This window comes from Hemibagrus wyckioides, linkage group LG03, assembly GCF_019097595.1.
Source record: "Hemibagrus wyckioides isolate EC202008001 linkage group LG03, SWU_Hwy_1.0, whole genome shotgun sequence".
Lineage (NCBI taxonomy): Eukaryota > Metazoa > Chordata > Actinopteri > Siluriformes > Bagridae > Hemibagrus > Hemibagrus wyckioides.
Window position 1 is genome coordinate 25,981,167 of NC_080712.1, and position 20,545 is coordinate 26,001,711.

At 36.3% G+C, this 20,545-nt stretch overlaps 2 protein-coding genes across 3 annotated transcripts; both read left to right on the forward strand.

Moving 5' to 3' along the window:
- Positions 1-548: 548 nt before the first annotated feature.
- gpatch11 (G patch domain containing 11) lies at positions 549-10,520 on the forward strand. The gene is made up of 8 exons (XM_058386662.1): positions 549-670; positions 5,068-5,294; positions 6,772-6,813; positions 6,912-7,032; positions 7,733-7,823; positions 7,944-8,054; positions 8,133-8,214; positions 8,298-10,520. Exons 1-8 carry the CDS (start codon positions 621-623, stop codon positions 8,354-8,356), a joined length of 783 nt encoding a protein of 260 aa, XP_058242645.1. The 5' UTR covers positions 549-620; the 3' UTR covers positions 8,357-10,520.
- Positions 10,521-14,727: 4,207 nt separating this feature from the next.
- On the forward strand, positions 14,728-19,629 carry tsnax (translin-associated factor X). 2 transcript variants are annotated; one of them, XM_058385647.1, is made up of 7 exons: positions 14,728-14,948; positions 15,145-15,202; positions 15,299-15,391; positions 15,666-15,780; positions 16,051-16,181; positions 17,679-17,800; positions 19,068-19,629. In XM_058385647.1, exons 2-7 carry the CDS (start codon positions 15,187-15,189, stop codon positions 19,443-19,445), a joined length of 855 nt encoding a protein of 284 aa, XP_058241630.1. In that variant the 5' UTR covers positions 14,728-14,948; positions 15,145-15,186; the 3' UTR covers positions 19,446-19,629. The 2 variants fall into 2 exon arrangements, with proteins under 2 accessions (XP_058241630.1, XP_058241629.1); XM_058385646.1 differs by having other exon boundaries at positions 14,728-15,202.
- The last annotated feature ends 916 nt before the right edge of the window (positions 19,630-20,545 follow it).

The window sequence follows — 20,545 nt, forward strand, 5'->3', positions numbered from 1 at the left end:
ACAGACCTTCTAGCCAAGCAGGCTCTGAATCATGCACAAATGGACATACATGTACCTTTAGGTAAAAAGGAAGTGAAGGGGATTACAGCAAAAGAAAAAAGAAAGAAGTGGCAGAAGGAGTGGGAGACCGGAATAAAAGGAAGTCACTTATAGCCCATTCAGAAAAAAAATGCAGAAAGAAAGAAATTTGGAATCAGGAAAGAGGATGTTATAATTTCAAGTGTGTGCATTGGACACTGTTTGTAAAATAATTGGCTGAACAGAATAGGGAAACATAAAACTAGGAATTGTTATAAATGTGAATAAGAAGAAACAGTAGAACATGTACTCATTAAATGTGTCGCATATGAAAGAGCAAGGTTTCATCTAACGCACACTTTAAGATCATTGAGAATAAATCAAGAATTTATCATGATCTAATAAATTATTTAAAAGAAATAAGATTGAATAATAGAATTTAGGATTCAGTACTACAGTACTATTAACTAATCCTTTCATTTTTTGACTTCTCTTCCATTCTGTGCTCCACACTCCAATCCAGTAGGTGGCGGAAATGCACCTTCTAAGTCGGTCTATCAATAAACACCAAAAGAAGAAGAAGAAGAAGAAGAAGAAGCAAAATGTCGTCTGAAGATGATGATTATATGTCTGATGCTTTCCTTAACCCATTGTGAGTTGTGCCATATTCTTCAGGATGTTTTATGATCACTACCTGTTTTATATCTTTAACATTTGTCTAAACACTAGAGGTGTAACCATACGCTCCTGTCACGATTGGATTCGATGCTCGATGCTGTCTTCATGTTTAGATTCAATTCGATTCTTCCAGAACTCTGAGCTAAATGTACATGAGAAAATGAAAAAATATAGAACTGAAATCAATGTGCATTTTTGTCGGTATAAAAGTCAAAGGCTTAACATGTAACCATGTAAACAAAATGTGCTACAGGTTAATCATGTCTAAAACGTATTTTAAGAAATAAGTTTGGCAATTCTTTTTTAAATCAAAAGAGTTTTTTTGTAAATAATAATAATAAAAATAATAATAATACAACCATAATAAGTTGCGTAGTAGCCTTTAGTTTTTTAATCGGAAATAGTACACCTTTTAGTCTTTAGGCTTTTTATTTGTTGTGTAACTGTTGTGATCTAGAGCTATTGGGCTCAGCATGCTCTCTCTATATTTTTTACCAGTATGGGTGCAGATCTGGTGTTTAAATGGGTTATCTGGTGTTGTATGGGTTGTGCAGATCTGGTGTTTAAATGGGTTATCTGGTGTTGTATGGGTGTAGATCCTGTGTTTAAATGGGTTATCTGGTGTTGTATGGGTTGTGCAGATCTGGTGTTTAAATGGGTTATCTGGTGTTGTATGGGTTGTGCAGATCTGGTGTTTAAATGGGTTATCTGGTGTTGTATGGGTTGTGCAGATCTGGTGTTTAAATGGGTTATCTGGTGTTGTATAGGTGTAGATCCTGTGTTTAAATGGGTTATCTGGTGTTGTATGGGTTGTGCAGATCTGGTGTTTAAATGGGTTATCTGGTGTTGTATGGGTGCAGATCTGGTGTTTAAATGGGTTATCTGGTGTTGTATGGGTGCAGATCTGGTGTTTAAATGGGTTATCTGGTGTTGTATGGGTGCAGATCTGGTGTTTAAATGGGTTATCTGGTGTTGTATGGGTGCAGATCTGGTGTTTAAATGGGTTATCTGGTGTTGTATGGGTTGTGCAGATCTGGTGTTTAAATGGGTTATCTGGTGTTTTATGGGTGCAGATCTGGTGTTTAAATGGGTTATCTGGTGTTGTATGGGTTGTGTAGATCCTGTGTTTAAATGGGTTATCTGGTGTTGTATGGGTTGTGCAGATCTGGTGTTTAAATGGGTTATCTGGTGTTGTATAGGTGTAGATCCTGTGTTTAAATGGGTTATCTGGTGTTGTATAGGTGTAGATCCTGTGTTTAAATGGGTTATCTGGTGTTGTATGGGTTGTGCAGATCTGGTGTTTAAATGGGTTATCTGGTGTTGTATGGGTTGTGCAGATCTGGTGTTTAAATGGGTTATCTGGTGTTGTATAGGTGTAGATCCTGTGTTTAAATGGGTTATCTGGTGTTGTATGGGTTGTGCAGATCTGGTGTTTAAATGGGTTATCTGGTGTTGTATGGGTTGTGCAGATCTGGTGTTTAAATGGGTTATCTGGTGTTGTATGGGTGCAGATCTGGTGTTTAAATGGGTTATCTGGTGTTGTATGGGTTGTGCAGATCTGGTGTTTAAATGGGTTATCTGGTGTTGTATGGGTTGTGCAGATCTGGTGTTTAAATGGGTTATCTGGTGTTGTATGGGTTGTGCAGATCTGGTGTTTAAATGGGTTATCTGGTGTTGTATGGGTTGTGCAGATCTGGTGTTTAAATGGGTTATCTGGTGTTGTATGGGTTGTGCAGATCTGGTGTTTAAATGGGTTATCTGGTGTTGTATGGGTTGTGCAGATCTGGTGTTTAAATGGGTTATCTGGTGTTGTATGGGTGCAGATCTGGTGTTTAAATGGGTTATCTGGTGTTGTATGGGTGCAGATCTGGTGTTTAAATGGGTTATCTGGTGTTGTATGGGTTGTGCAGATCTGGTGTTTAAATGGGTTATCTGGTGTTGTATGGGTTGTGCAGATCTGGTGTTTAAATGGGTTATCTGGTGTTGTATGGGTTGTGCAGATCTGGTGTTTAAATGGGTTATCTGGTGTTGTATGGGTGCAGATCTGGTGTTTAAATGGGTTATCTGGTGTTGTATGGGTGCAGATCTGGTGTTTAAATGGGTTATCTGGTGTTGTATGGGTTGTGTAGATCCTGTGTTTAAATGGGTTATCTGGTGTTGTATAGGTGTAGATCCTGTGTTTAAATGGGTTATCTGGTGTTGTATGGGTTGTGCAGATCTGGTGTTTAAATGGGTTATCTGGTGTTGTATGGGTGCAGATCTGGTGTTTAAATGGGTTATCTGGTGTTGTATGGGTGCAGATCTGGTGTTTAAATGGGTTATCTGGTGTTGTATGGGTTGTGTAGATCCTGTGTTTAAATGGGTTATCTGGTGTTGTATGGGTGTAGATCCTGTGTTTAAATGGGTTATCTGGTGTTGTATGGGTTGTGCAGATCTGGTGTTTAAATGGGTTATCTGGTGTTGTATGGGTTGTGCAGATCTGGTGTTTAAATGGGTTATCTGGTGTTGTATGGGTTGTGCAGATCTGGTGTTTAAATGGGTTATCTGGTGTTGTATGGGTGCACATCTGGTGTTTAAATGGGTTATCTGGTGTTGTATGGGTTGTGCAGATCTGGTGTTTAAATGGGTTATCTGGTGTTGTATGGGTTGTGCAGATCTGGTGTTTAAATGGGTTATCTGGTGTTGTATGGGTTGTGCAGATCTGGTGTTTAAATGGGTTATCTGGTGTTGTATGGGTGCAGATCTGGTGTTTAAATGGGTTATCTGGTGTTGTATGGGTTGTGCAGATCTGGTGTTTAAATGGGTTATCTGGTGTTGTATGGGTTGTGCAGATCTGGTGTTTAAATGGGTTATCTGGTGTTGTATAGGTGTAGATCCTGTGTTTAAATGGGTTATCTGGTGTTGTATGGGTTGTGCAGATCTGGTGTTTAAATGGGTTATCTGGTGTTGTATGGGTTGTGCAGATCTGGTGTTTAAATGGGTTATCTGGTGTTGTATGGGTGCAGATCTGGTGTTTAAATGGGTTATCTGGTGTTGTATGGGTTGTGCAGATCTGGTGTTTAAATGGGTTATCTGGTGTTGTATGGGTGCAGATCTGGTGTTTAAATGGGTTATCTGGTGTTGTATGGGTGCAGATCTGGTGTTTAAATGGGTTATCTGGTGTTGTATGGGTGCAGATCTGGTGTTTAAATGGGTTATCTGGTGTTGTATGGGTTGTGCAGATCTGGTGTTTAAATGGGTTATCTGGTGTTGTATGGGTGCAGATCCTGTGTTAAAATGGGTTATCTGGTGTTGTATGGGTGCAGATCTGGTGTTTAAATGGGTTACCTGGTGTTGTATGGGTGCAGATCTGGTGTTTAAATGGGTTACCTGGTGTTGTATGGGTGCAGATCTGGTGTTTAAATGGGTTACCTGGTGTTGTATGGGTGCAGATCTGTAAATATTAAATATTAATTTTATGAGGAAATGTGACCAGCGGGGTGTCGTATGTTTGTATAAAATGCACACAGAATTAATGTAACATGCACTACATGGTCATTTTCGCATTTTTGATGCCCCATATGAAGGGGATTTATAAATAGGGCAATTTTAGGTATATTGGAAGAAAGGAAAAGTGAAGGAATATAAATGGATGAATGAATTGCTCCTCAGCTATATATAAATGATGTCATCAAGGTAGTCTGGAAAAATAATGTCACTCATTCATACTACTTAGTATGGAGAGATTTTTGCTTACAGTACAATGTTTGTATATGTTATAATTATGTGGATTGACAAAGATGTTCTGCTGTCTAAGATTATTATTATTATTATTATTATTATAAAATATTATTATATTATTTTCTATAAAATTCTTTATAATATTTATATTCTAAATGCTTCTCCTCCTGGAGCTCATGCACCACACTTAGTTTCATCCTGGTCTGACATAAGTTGCCAAAATTCCCTTTGAATTCCACTTCTACAAAACGTCAGAGTTTTATAACTTGTCAAGCTTTCAAGCTACTTTCACCACACTCAGCAGAATCTGTTTTATTTTTTCTAACTGATCAGACTTGCAGTTTTCCAGTAAGAGACGTCAAATTCCCAAAACTTCCCATTCACCACCATTGATGGAATGTTCAGAGCCTGGCTCAAATCTCATACACCTAGATGGGATGGGCTGATGCTTCTTTGTCACATGATGTTAATGTTTATTTTTATGATACTGCAAGATGTACATTATAAAATGTTACATAGTTTAACATTTATAAAATAGAGATTTTAAATTATGTCGGTGTAGTTGTGTTTTATAGGTATAAGTTTGGAAAATAATGGAGTTTGACTTTTTTTTTTTTTTAGAATATAATCACTGTTTCATCACTGTTTTAGATTGGACGTTCGGCCTGGCATGCCAATGGTGAAACGTTTAAAGGAGACTCTGAGGCGAGAGACTTTGCACAAAGAGAAGAATATTCTTAACCAGCAGAAAAGCTACAAGGAAAAAGAGAAGAATAGACGAGATGCTGCTTTGCAGAACTCTCTAAGCAGTGAAAATAAAGGGTTTGCCTTACTGCAGAAAATGGGCTATACTGCAGGACAAGGTCTGGGAAAAGAAGGTCAGTACTGATACAAAAACAGCAAAAACAAATGAATGAAAAGTAATCTTAATAATACAAAAATAGTCACAATATATTGGTCAGAATATTTCATTTGTTGGTGAAAATCTTAAATACCTTATGGTGGACGCTCATTTTTATGTGGTGTGTTCAATAACAATATTTGATCAATATCCAAACATATTAAATAGATAACCTTGAATCAAATTGAGTGCCTCATATTGAACAATATGATCATTACAGATTTAGTTGTAGGTATCAGCGGGGAACAGTATGGAAGATAAAACATAACTATTAACATAACTATATAACAAACTATTGCACAAAGTTTTGGCAATCTTTGCTTGACAAGGGGATGACGGAGGATTTTGTACAGTTAGCAGCTTTATAAATTTATAAGCCTCTTATTAAATTTGTCGGCGAGTTCCACAGCCTTGTCACGTCCATAACATTTCAGAGGTTAAGTTTATGCTACACAAATAGTGTTGATGCAAAAATGTTCAACATTTCTGTGCAATGTTATTTTCTAATAATGTAACAAAAACATAAAGGAAGACAAAACACTTGTTGCAGATGCTTGATTGGATTAAGCTTTGTTGTATTTGTAGGCCAAGTTTACCCTGTGAACTTTGTTCAGGAATGGTTAAGGAACAAGATAATTTTTGCAGTGTGACAGGGTGGATTATCATGCTGAAAGAGGCCACTGCCATTAGGGAATACTGATGCCATGAATGCGTGTACTTGGTCTGCAACATTGTTTAGGTAGGTGTCAGAGTAACTTCCACAGGAATGCTGGGACCTAAGGTTTCCCAACAGAACATTGCCCAGAACATCACGGTGCCTCCATTGGCTTTCCTTATTCGCATAGTGCATCCTAGTGCCACTTCTTTCCCTGGTAAGGACACACATACACACAGTCGTCCACATGATGCAAAAGAATATGTGATTCTTCAGACCAGGGCACCTTCTTTCATCACTTCATTGTCCAGGAACTGCTGTTACTGTTTTAATTGTGGGCACTTTCAGTGGTGGATAAGTGGTCAGCATGGGCACCCTGACCGGTCTGTGTCTGTATAGCCTGTATGTTCTGACGCCTTTTTATCATAGCTACAGCTAAATTAGCTCTTTTGTTTGATCTCACCATGCTAATCTTTGCTTCTCATGCATATGACTGAGCCTTGATTCCCATGAACCTGTTGTTGGTTCACTGTTTGTCCTTTCTTGGTCTATTCTTGGTAGGTGCTAACCACTGCATCCTAGGAACACGCCACCAGTGCCGTTTTAGAGATATGCTGAATTAATCAACTAGCCATCATTATTTGGCCTTTTGGTTTTCCTTCCAACTTCGAGAACTGACTATTTACTTTTTGTAATATTGCATTCCTTGCATTTCTGGTGGTTTTTGAATAATTAGTATATTTCCTATTTCCCTTACACTGAAAATTTTTAGTACTAAAAGATGATTTCCATCTCTCAGGTACCGGACGAGTTGAACCACTTCCCCTTAACATAAAAACTGGTTAGTGCATTTTTATGTTTAGTTTATAATGCTAAATACTGTTCATTGGTGAACATGGATAAGCTAAACTTTGACAAATTAACATGTATCTTTATTAGACAGAGGGGGCATTGGAATGGAAGAACAAAAGAAAAGAAAAGCCGAAGAGAAGTTAACAAATTACAGAAAAAGATTGCAAGTGAGGCAGCATATGGAGAAGAAGTCTCTTGAGGATTTCAGGTTTGCAAATAGATATTCTCCGAACACGTTTTCTTGTTTGTACCGTTTCGTTAAATTATGGCTCATTATTTCTGAACTAGTTATCAGAAAATTTGTTGATATCATCTTTGACAAAGTTGCTTATCTTTGATAAATTTATAAATTTTACACCCCTTCTTTGGTGTTTATTTTATGGATACATGAATAAATATAAATGTAATCAAATAAATTACAAAGCAGATTATTAACAAATTAAAAAATATATAGGTCTTCAACGTTCTGTTAGTTTTAAATGTGAAAAAAGGGAGTCCTAAAAACTTAAGGCTAAAAGATCCTATCTGATTTAAAATCTTTATGAATTTGACCTTAAGAGGTACATTCAGGACTGTCCTAATGTTCCTTATTCTAAATGTGCATTTAGTACTGTCTGGCATCCTGTAGAACTATTTTATTAGGGATCTAATTTAGCTTGATTGGATGCTGGAAACACTGACAAAACTGACTGCAAAACAAAACCAGTTACATACCTCTAATGCCAGCACAACACACTGTGGCCTCTTAGTAGCCATGCTTATAACCTAAATGAATTTCTGCTTTTTTGCTGATGGTGCAAAAACAATTTGCTGGGCAAGCACATTGGAGCCTAAACTTGCCCAGTGGGGCACACTGTATTTAAAGTAATCTAATTTGCTTAATCTTAATTTTAATATCTTAATTTTAGAGACCGCAAAAGAACTGAAAGAGAACATCGTGAAACTGAGGGAGACTTGAGGAAGAGTCAGTGGGCCTGTGAACAGCTGGACAAACAAAAGGTCTGCTCAACAAAAGAGAAAAAAAAATGTTTATTTTGCCCTCCTCACTCATACCCCCCACTCATGTCTCTTGCTATTTTGAAGTGATGTTTTGCTGTGATGTTATTATTCCCTGGATAGGGAATAATTGTACCAAAGGACAGTTGGTACTGGCCTGAAGTAGTTAAGAATCAAGAGGCAGAGCATGAAGAGCCCATCACTGAAGGAAGTAAAGACGATATGGAATTGACGGTAAATAAATAATAATAAATATGACAATGATTAGTATTCTGTTAAACTGTTATCTAAATTGTACCATTGCATATTCAGTCATTAGAGAAGCTGCAGTTTATCACATCATACCTGAGGAGTGTGCATTTCTACTGCATATGGTGTGGGACAGCATATAGTGGTAGGTAATATAGTCCCTTGTCCTGTTTCTTGTTTTGGAGACAAATTGCACTACGATATAACCTGACATTTCTCACTTCACAGATGAGGAGGATATAAACACGAACTGTCCTGGTTGTACAGCATCAAAACATGACGAGTGATGCAAAGACCATCATATGGAAGAATGCCTATTTATGCCTTTTTATTTTTCCTCTTCTTATTTTGCATACAGATCTTTAATTGCCCAATTACATTTTCTCTTTTGTTAGATTATTTTTTTGGAAAGATTTTTTTATTTCCCTTCTGAAGTTGTTTTAGACTTATAACTTTAAGAACACCTGTCATGTTGTAATGGTGTCGGTTCATTTATACTAATTAAATTGTAATTGTATTGGGTCATTTTGATCAAATTTCATCTATTCCACACTAGTCCCAACAACTGGAATGTTGTTCACAGAAACATGTAAGAGAGCCTGGATTTTACTGAGAAAGAGGAATTGTTGTAAATAGCTCAACCACGCCCAAGCTCTGTGGTGCATGTTCTAAGTAATATGATGAATTGTGACCAGGACTCCGGGATTGTGTTTAATTAGTCTATAGAAATTAATCTCTGTGGCTATGTGGGGGAGCAAATTGACACCTTACTACCAGTGTTCAGGCATTCAGTCCATGGCATGAGTGTCTCATGAGTTTCAAACTCAGAGTGTCTCTCTTTAATGTTATTTTTGCTCTGCATGTATTTAAATGTAAGACAGGCTGTATTTAAATGTGTAGGCTGAAATGAGGTTATATGGTGATAGAATGAATATAACATGCACCACTGTACTAAATATTAATTTTATACCTCATTCAAAGAAGCAGTTTCCCAAGCACTAAGCTTATTTTGTTGGGCTAATAAACTTTTTCTAATCAGTTTTTAATCAGGCAGCATCTGGAAATGGCTTTTTGTTTGAGCTACCAGGTAGGCTATTGTATAAGACAGAGTAAATATAATAAAATATAAATAAATTTATAATTTAATAAATAATTTAAAGCAAAAATAATTTAAATAATTTTGAGAAATTTAAGGCTACCATGGGTACAAATTCACTGGACAATTAGATTAGAAAAAAAACACCTGTTCTTTATTCCAGTCTTCAACTTGTAGACCAGTGATTCTGAGACTATTTTAATATTTTGAATTGTGGCTCTGCTCTGCTGGGCTCTTGAGACCTTGACCCAGTAGACAGTCCTCTGGGCAAGTTACATGTCCCCACCACAGCACACCAGTAGGTCTTGGAATAAGGGCATGCCCAGGAGAGTGACCAGGTCCTGCATGCCTTCTTCACCTGCAGTGGATGGCAGACCAGCAACTCCTCAACTCCCGCGACCAAAGTGTACCGATCACATTGAACACTGTAACACTAAAGCACAATATATAACACTAAAATATATTAATATAGATTTATATACTATTACTATTTGGTGATAGTTGCTTGATGTTTAGACTGTGACGTGTATGCTGCAATCTGATTGGCTGATGGCCTTCTGTTTTTGAAGTAATCTAGTTCAAATCCATTCATAGATGAAGTACATTCACAACAATGCAGTACAACAAATTTCAACTTCACAGGACTTACAGTCTAAGAACTGTCTACCTGAGAATCTAACTCCACCCCATTGAAATTTTGTAAAATTGTTAATCTGTGATTTCTACTAGATTATTTCAAAATTAAGGGGAGTTCTTCAGTGAATGATCCAGGACGATCGCAGTGAGGTTGGCTGCCATCACGAATGTGCTGACAAGTTTTCTTTGTTTTTGCTTATTTTTTGCAATTTCCATCACTTTAGCATATTCACATATATATACATTTTAAAAAGTAATTTGCCTAATGAGCAAGACAGAGATGACTGTAGCAAGTCACAGTCTCTGGGATTATATTAGAAAGAAACTGTGTACTCTATGGTCAAAAAGTGCACTTAGATAACCAGAAAATTCATTCTAGTTTTAATGATCTATTTTGTTGAAGATATTAGCTGTTCATAGAGACTCGAGTTCAAATCTGTTTGTGTCAGTTGAATTCCAAAGCCATCTTCATGGTTTCTAGTGGTACCACAGTAATCTCAACAACACTTAAACAGAAGGATTTATTATATCTTTTTATTTTGATTCCTTTGTTTTTTCAGTTTCTTCGGTTCATTGGTCTGGAACAGTCAAATACCATTTGAAAGTATGATTTTGTTCTGAGTAACAATAGCAGCCTTTGTAAGTTCAGTCTTTGTAAATTATTTTTCCACCCCTCCTACCAAATTTTTCTAGATAAAACAAGTTTTAATTTCACAAACTGAGAGAGTGTGTGTGTGCTTCTTGGTACAATAAAATGTTACTTTCCTTCCTTCCTTGCTTCCTTTCTTCCTTCCTTCCTTCCTTCCTTCCTTCCTTCCTTCCTTCCTTCCTTCCTTCCTTTCTTCCTTTGTATTTCTTTGTCACCCACAGGTGTTAAGAGAACAAATGAACAATACAGTGTACCCACAAATTCACCCTTGAAGGTGCCATAAAGGAAAAGTTGCCATCTCTGCAGTGCTTTGGTTCATTAGCATAAACGCCAGTACATGTGCTTAGTTCAGGAATAAGTGGCACATGCCAAGTTTAGTGGAATTTGCCCACTTTGGGGTGCTGTACTGAAAAACAGCTTTAAACACCGTTATATTTAGTTACTACCCTCAGGTGTTTGGCCCCTTCATTGCTGCTTGCAGCTATATTTTATTATTATTGTTGTTATTATAATTTTGCACAAAGCCAAAATTCTGCTATACAACTTAAGCTTATAGTGACTAGTACAAAGCCAACATTCTGTCCTGCTATTTACATTTATTAACACTTCCTTCAGGCTGTTCAAATCCTTTCTTTCTAACTGACTGGACATGTGGGTTTCCTGTCAAAAACTCCCAATCACTTAATTGACAGAATGTTCAGAGCCTGTCTGTCTGTCTATCTATCTATCTTTCTATCTATCTATCTATCTATCTATCTATCTATCTATCTATCTATCTATCTATCTATCTGTCTGTCTGTCTGTCTGTCTGTCTGTCTGTCTGTCTGTCTGTCTGTCTGTCTGTCTGTCTGTCTGTCTGTCTGTCTGTCTGTCGTAGATTTTGATTGCTTGATGATTATCATTGAAGGTCAAGCTTGGGGAGAGTTTAGGTCAGGTCTCACACCAGGGCATGTAATCTCCTGAATCAAAGTTACCTAGTGCATACTTCTTTCCATCCTTTTGGTAATGTAGCTCTAAGCTGTTTTGTCACACACAGAAATCTGCTGCTGTCTGATGTTTTTAAGTTAGGTATTATTAGAAGTAGTATTATTTGTCACATAAACATTACTGCAAAGTGAAATTCCTTCTATGCATATGCCATCCTTGGAGGGTTGGGGTCAGAGTATCAGCCATGATGCAGCACCCCTGGAGCAGGTTTTATTGGGGGCTTTGCTCAGGGGCAACAGTGGCAGCTTGGCAGTGCTGGGGCTTGAGCCCCAATCTTCTGATCAACAACCCAGAATCACTTGAGCTACCACCACCCTTCATATGATACCATATCATATCAAACAATCTTCATATGGTTCTACTGGAGGTAACACAAACGTTTGATTTTCACGCTGTCTTGGGGTCAGTACTATTCCTTCTTGTGTTCCTGCCGCTGTGGTATTTGTCTCATTATCATGTTATCTGTGTGGTACTCTAGCAAAACAGCATACTGGCCTTGGTATGGTAGTAAGGTATTCAGTGGATACATTGATTTAGATGGTTTAGTCAAAGGCAATGTTTGTTTTTCCAACAACTTTAGTTTGGAGAAGATTATTAGAGCATTGGACCTGCTCAAGTTTTTTGAGCGGAGACAGCAGCTTGTTTATTATTAGCACACTCCTGACCAATTTAGTGACCTGCTTGTCCATCTTAGTAACTTTCTTGTCCCGTTTTGAATCAGGAAAGCATGTTGCTGTCTAATAACCTGATCTGGTGCTTCAAGATCTTTATCTTTAGTGCATTTTCTGTCTTCAAGCAAGGTTGTGTTTTGTTTTTTTTTCTCCCCTAAGAGAGCTCCCTGGCCTATGCTGTCATATGCTTCAGGACCACAAGGAAACAGGATCACCAGATCAGATAGGTGATTATCATTTGTGTCATCACAGCACGTGGCCTATCCTGAGACCAATCGATGACCAACCTATCCTGAGTACACCAGAAATTATTGTAAACCTTTCTAAATGATCAAAACACTGCTGTTGATGACTGAATATTCAGGAGACTAAGACCCAGGGTATAATCAAAGAGAATATTAAGAATATATAATAAAACAAAGATGCTTATTGCATGCAAAAAGCCTGGGCACACCATAGTCCAATATAGATGAAACATGAGTTGAAAACATATACTGAGGTACATGCAAAGAACATGCTCAAGACCATTTGTATAATGCTGAAGGCTGAAATAAAAGAATAACAAAAATACAATGGAAAAAATCACAAGAACATCAAAAGACCACAGTAGCTAAAGACATGACAAAAATCCAAAATTATGTAAAAAAGTAAAACTTAATGCACATTGCATTAGATAACATTTTACAAATATATTACAGATCCCAGGCAGTTGGGGGTGGACTATAAGCATAAATGACAAAGAGATATAAAAGTTCATGTTCATTTTAATAAGACATTGCATTCAAATTCCATTAATACATTTAAGATCAGTACCAGAACTTCTAGATCTCAATGCTAAAAACATGTATTTACAACATGCCTGGTTAAATAGAACTAGCAAAACTAGATCATTTCACTACACTCTAAATCTAGTCGACTTGTCTATGACAAAAATATATTAAATGGTTACCTATTGAATTAACATTCAATGGAAACACATCAGTTGGATATTTGAACATGTTACATGTTTGGTGTGTTAAGAGATTTAAGTGACCTCCAAGCAGTAAATGACAGAGAGACAAAAGATTGTTGTTCGTCAGTTGTCAATTGCTGCAACACAGTCCTTGCAAAAGGTGCACATTCAATTTGAATCAACTGAATTTTATATGTATAGCTCTTTTAACAATTGACATTGCCTCAAAAGGGCATATTATTTTGGGTAGCATTGGAGTATAGCATAGCATTTTTGCTATTTCAGTTTAATTCAATTCATTTTATAAGGGCTATATTGCCATAAAAGTTTCAAGAACTTTTGCCAAATCTTCAAACAATTTGTCAAAATACTTAGACAGCACACAATAACAGCAATACAAAGATTACTCTACAACAGGCAACCATGAGCTCTAACTGACATTTCAATGGACAACATTTTAATTGAATTGACAGTTTGTATGTTGATTTTCTGCACCTGTCTTGCACATCCACATGCATACAAAAACTCTTCGCCAGCTGTTTAAATACTGAACTGCATATCGACGTCCAAGAAGAGTCATAGTGAGATGTCCAGATGCGCATCATGCAGGCATACGATAAGGTCATGGACTGACTGATATAATATAGATGCAATTTAAACATCTGGCAGATGTCTCATTTTTGCTGGGCCAGAACTGGAGTAAAGTTGTTGTTGATCTTTCGGCTGCTCCCTACGTTTGTGAGGCGTCGCCACAGCGGACCAACTGGTCCACACAACAACTTGGCACAGGTTTTATGCCGGATGCCCTTCCTGATGCAACCCTAATATTTTTTTTAACCAGGCTTGAGACCCAGAATTGGAGTAAAGCAAAATATTAATTTGTTTTGTATTTATATATACATATATATTTTTGCCATTTCATTAAATGGAAGTAGAGTTTGATGGGTATGCATACATAAAACTCTATTTGTTTTAAGGAAAATTGCATCTTAAGTAACACTCAGTAAGTGAGTTGAATGGCTGCTATAATGGTACTTGTTTGTTCCTACTGCTAGAGACTGTCCCCCTTTTACCTTAAAATGTCCCTCTGTCATTTCGAAGAAAATCAACCTACAATGAAGGAGAGTCTTTGCAAAAGAAAAGAGAAATTTTAGAATCGTTGTCAAATTAATCATGAACTCATATTCATCATCACTGTAATGTTAGGGAAATGCTAACCAACTATCTGTATTTAGAGAGAGAGAGAGAGAGAGAGAGAGAGAGAGAGAGAGAGAGAGAGAGAGAGAGAGAGAATGAATTATTTGTGTTGGAATGTGTTGACAATTTTATAACAATACAAATGAACCCCAGATTCATGTTAATCAGATGATTTAATTTTCAATGACAGGAACACTAACAGTAATGCAGCTTTATATAATAATGCCCTGTCGTTTCTATAGTAACATCTGACTCACAGGGACTTGTGTGGCAGAGACACGTTTCAAGTCTATCAGTGAATGCATTTTAAAAGTGTTCTTTAACAAAAACGTTAAGAAAAACATTAAGAGAATATTTTAAATTTATGTTAAATTTACCTCTATAAGAAGTTAAGAGGCTTTGCTTTTTACTTTCGACTTTTCTTTTTTTAGTATACGTCAGTATTTGTGACTTTTATTTTGCAAGATTTGTTTGCGCGTTACCGGCCATTTCATTCACAACGCTCCTACACGCGTTTCCTCTTTATACTTATGAGCTTTCTTTCTCACGCCTAATTGATCTTGCCGTATCGTAACGTGTGCTGTAAACAGAAAAATCGATAATATTAAAACACATTAAAATCGGATCGTTCAAAAGCCGATAAACAGTCTATGGAAATACACAGCTATCCATTATTGAATATAGGCAGGCGGTAAGAGTATCCTAAATAACCTGTGCACCAGTCTCTTTCTCCCTCTCTCTCTCTCTCTCTCTCTCTCTCTATATATATATATATACACACATATATGCGTACATACACAGACACACACAGACAATCAGAAAATTTTCATTTACATTTCCAACATTCTTAATAACATATGACATATGTATCGGTGTATAACATACAGGGCACATTTATTTGATTTGCAACTTATTTACTCTCAAGAGAAATGAGTAAAAGAGAAGGTAGGTTTTTTATCTTTACATGTTAGCTAACATGAATAGTAGATCTGTGTTACCTTAAAATGTTTGTTATAACAAACTGTGATTTTAATATCATAGGAGATGGATGTGGCCGAAAAAGGAAGACAGAATCAGCGCAGAAAACAGAGGAATGTGTGGATAGGTCATCTCCTGTGATTGAGGCATTCAAATGTAAAGCTATTCGCACTATGATATATTGTCAATTATTGGACATAGTCAGTAATGCACCAATGATTTCAAGACATTAACATGATTTACTGCAAGGGAAGCGAAAGCCAATCTAACTAAATAAAATATTGAACCTGTTTGTAAACTATTAGGATAATGCTTGGCAAACTCATTTCATTAGTTGACACAGTTAAGCTGCACTTACCTCTTTATGATCATTTGTAACACTTTTTTAGAAAAAAAAGTGTGTTGTTTTGTGTTGTTTTTTTAACCTCAGTGTTTCAACAAGAACTTGACACCAAGCATGACAAATATGAGCGCCTTGTCAAACTCAGCCGAGACATTACAATTGAGAGCAAGCGGACAATATTTCTGCTGCACAGAGTGACGAGGTAAAAGCTGGCTAGGTTGGATATCTGGAAATACATCTAATTATGTAAAAGTTGTATTTCAGATGTATTTCAAGAAAGTCACAGACCAAATACATTTACTGTTTATTTCATAGTGGTTTCAAACAGTTTGCTTGTCTGTCAACTTAGAATTTTAATCATTGTTTGTGTTGCATCTTTTTAGAATATGGTACTGTAAAATTTTTGGTGGCTTATAATTTGGTGCATCTCTAGTATGAACATAGTGTAATTGAAATATTTGTCGACTAACAGTGTACCCAACGTTGAGGAGATTTTAAATGAGGCAAACATCAGACTGGATGCTGTGAGGCAGAAGATTGGTCATGTAGCTGAGGAGCTTGGAGAAGATGATCTCTATCAGTTCCACAAAGCCTTCATGCCAGGTGAGTTTCACATCATGGAATCAATAAAAGTTAATAGTTAATAGAAATATTTATTTTTGCTATGAACAAATATATAATTGGTTTAAGAAAAGACTTGATACATAACTGATTAAAAATAGATGCAATAAAAATGCAAGTAAAATTAGAGTAAAAGAAAAATGAAAAAAGTAAAAATTATGCTTATCAAAATTATGAATTAAAACATGTGATATGAAATTTATACCATATTTATAGTTTATCATTTTGTTTATGTCCTTGAGCATTTATAATTCATACCATAAATTAGGGCTGCATTACTGTTATAAGTCCTGAATTCTGCCTGCCCCCTATCCATAGTAATTTACAATAGTGTCTGTTTCTAAACCTAATTTTATGCTAGTTTATTAGATCAATCTCTAAACAAATAGCTAATAGCAAATAGATAGCATCAACCTAAAACCCTGTGAGGGGGAGGTTACCACAACCAGAAAAGAAAGCATGCAGTTCATGAGCTATTTTTGGCTTTTTTTATTCTGTTATTTTTTTCTATCCTATTATTATTATATATTTTTTTTACAATACAAAGGAAGAGATTAGCATTGCAAAACACATATAGACTATTTTAGATTTACAATATTTTTCAGTGTTTATTATTTATTTATTATTTTGCACTTTTTAGATATCTTTCCAACCATCTTCATGCAGGAACTTCAAGAGGTTGTTCTTAAAGTTCCCAAATAGATCAAGCTCCTCAATATTTTGCTTGTTTCGTTTAGGAAGGGGGAAACGGGGTTTAAGTTCAGGGGGTATAACAAAGGAGTCTGGAATCCAAAGTGATGCATATAACATTATGAAGTGGCATTCCCAAATAAATCCAGTTTGTTTATTAGAAATAAAATATGGGAGGTCAAGTTCAAAACATAGTGCTAAAGTTTTGGCTAACATCTGATAGCACAAACTAAAGAAATAGGATTATAGCTACTACATAAAAGCAGATCTATATAATTTTTAAGTTCAAGATAAATAATAGCTAGTGCCATTTGTTTAGATGATTACGCCTGGTGAAGTTGAATATGCTTATATTTTCATAATTATATACATAATTATGTTTTGTAGAGCTTAAACTGCCTTTTAGTATTCAAGATGTATTGTATTTAGTTTTTGTTGTAAGGACCAAACACTGTAAGCAAAATAAGCAATGATTTCTCCCCTTACATGCCTCCTGTACTGCAGCCAGTGAATGGCTTACTTTTATTATGTTTACAACATTTAGCAGACACCCCCAATATCCAGAGATTTTATATTATTGCATTAAATACCAAATAAGGAAAGCAAGTCACAAGTGTTTAAGCACATGTTTGCATAAGTGTTTTTGTCAGTAGCTCAATTGTTCAGTTCAATTACAATACACAAGACATGTATAATTTAGAAAACATATTCTAAATTCATCAGGTCACATTTTCATGGAACAATCATGCAACTGTAAGTAAAATTATAATGTCTTTTTTTCTCTATAAGGTATTCAGGAGTATGTGGAGGCGGTGTCCTTCAATCATTTCATTAAGCACCGTACCCTGATCAGTCTGGAGGAGATAAACGCCTGTCTTGTATTCATGAGAGATGAGAAGACAGAAACAAAGGTATTTGATTACTCAAAATGGAAGTGACATGGATCGGAATAGTACAAAAAACAAAATGTCAATGCAAGCCCATGTCATTGCTCTCTCAGTTGTTTGCACACTGTACTTCTCATTACATATTTTATCAATTTAAATAACTGCTTGATCAAGACTTTAGAGTTTACTGCCCAGGAAACTTGTGAAATCAGGGTCAGCAGAACCTGAATTAGTAAATACTTTACAGAAAAAATTCAATTAGACACTTCAGATACTTCTGAATTAAATTGTCAGACCATTAGTCAGATCGAGCAGAAATTCAGCATAGTGCATAATTATCCTTCTCTATAATTGGAAATTTTAATGATGGCCTAAGTATTCTGAGGTGATATGCAAAGTTTATATTGAAAAGGGATGGAGTTAAGTTTAATTTTTAAGTATGGATAAGTATAAATAGCTTGTGCTGAAGTTTCATGTCATGCATTAATTTTTTAATATTTAAATGACTTTTTAATCACCTTTAAATTGCTTCAAAAAACATGGCTACTTTCATCTAGACAGTTTTCAGCAGGCATTTATGATCTAAATATTGTTCTTTGTACATGTTTACTAAGACAGCTTAGACCCTGAAGACTGCTTCTTGTTGATTTTTATTATCATCATCATTAAGGGTATGGAATTTTGATGATGGCCATATTATCTGAAAGCAGTCTTGCTCAAACAGACCATTGGCTGGTACTATTCAACTATTTTTCTTTATATAAATAAATAAATGAGCCTATCTCCGTTTGCTAATGCTGCTTGGAACTCACATATTAGTTAACCATGGTAACTTTTGGGTGGGGGTGTTGCTGTCATCATTTTTATTACAGCTATGGCTGACCAACTAGCTGCTTTAGACCTAGTATGAACAAGGCTATGTGCACCAGAAACCCTAATGGTTGCTGATAATACATAAACACTTCTCTGCCCAGTCTTCCTGTCAGGGCCTGCCCTTCTGCGCCAAATGTAAATTGGGTGGATTAATGCCTATAATTAGAATTTTTAACAGCTTATATTTTTATACCTGATTTTTTTTTATAACTACCTTTTCAAGACCAAAATTCCAAAAATCACCTTTTCCACATTGGGCTCAATATCATCACGTGCATTTTTTTTTGTAAGTTCTGCCAGCTCTGATTTCACTCCTTAATTTTCCTCTCTTGATCACCTCCATGTCACTGTGATGTTAGTGTTTTTAGGTTCTCTTTATTGTACAGATGCTCATTATGTGTCCTACACTTTGGTTCAGGTTTGTGGCCGGGGTTTGTGGCCAGGAGCATGCGTGTTAACATTCCAAGTAACGCCGACCGACTACCTTCTGGGTGTGGCTGATCTGACTGGTGAGCTGATGCGCATGTGCATCAGCAGTGTTGGAAATGGTGATGTGGATACACCCTTTGAGCTCAGCAACTTCCTGCGGCAGATCCATGATGGCTTTTCTTATATTGGTAATGTGGGTCCCTATGAGGTCTCTAAAAAGTTGCATACTCTCAGACAGAGCCTTGGTAAGGTGGAGGATGCCTGCTACACACTCAGAGTGCGTGGTTCAGAGATTCCCAAACACATGTTAGCGGATGTTTTTTCAAACAGGGCAGCAGTGTTGGAGGAAGATGATGGAGCAGTATAGAGGGCCTATTTCTTGTGTCTGAAATATGCATGAAGGTCAGAACTTTATCTACTATTATGGGAAAAATCATGCCCCTGTAATTGATTTTAGAGGTCCTTGATTGTAGCATGATGTAATCAACTATGAATCCTGGGTTTGTAGCATGTCAGAACACATGTTGAAATGTTCCAGTCTTCTCCCTGTTAATATAATAACAGATGCCAATAAAGCTTGTTTTTGTTATTAACATGTGTCTAAGCTGTCCTTAACTTTTGCTTTGAAAATTACCTTTCTGTATGTTGGTTCAAATGTTTATTTAGTCTCTTTTACATTATGTTGAGTTTTTTTTGCATAAGATGCCTGTGAATTATTGTATTGCTTGAGACTGACTGTTTCCCAAGTATGATTGAGGATTAGTATATGTTCTACACAAATGAAACAGTGAACAGCAAGATGTATAAATATGCAATATCCCAACACTGAAGAGGCCTGTGATGAATATAAAAGGCAGGTTCTGGTTCTTATCTCTTTCTTTTAGTTGCCTCCTCTTGCTGTTTGTGAGAATAAAGAACTTGACTTTAAATTAGTCAATTTAGCATTTGCACAGTGTATCAAGGGGTAAATGTCAGTACCAGCCCTATTTGTGCATTTTAGTAATGTTCAGGATAGACCATTACCAGCACATTATACATGTTAGTAAGAGGTTCTAGAGGTTAGTCCTAGACATACATTTCCAAACATACATTCAGATTCAGGGAACATTCAAAAATGTCTGGAGTTGGTACCCTACCTGACGGTCATTTATTGCTGGAAGGGAACAAGTCAAATGCTGATGTCCAGCACCTTATCACATCACTGGTTTTAACAATACTCCTGGATATATTAGGTTAGTATTAATTAATTTTATTAGTTTGTATATTATTTAGTTTGTAAGATGTTCCAAATGTGTACATGCCCATGCTGATGCTGATTAGACATTTACTTGTAATGCTGAGCTTTACATGCAACAACATTAAGAGCAGAACTCATGGCTCAAATAACTAAAAACATTGAAACAGCATCTCTACAGGCATATCCCTTTAATTGTGGCAGAACATGGAATAGTCCCTACAGATATTAAA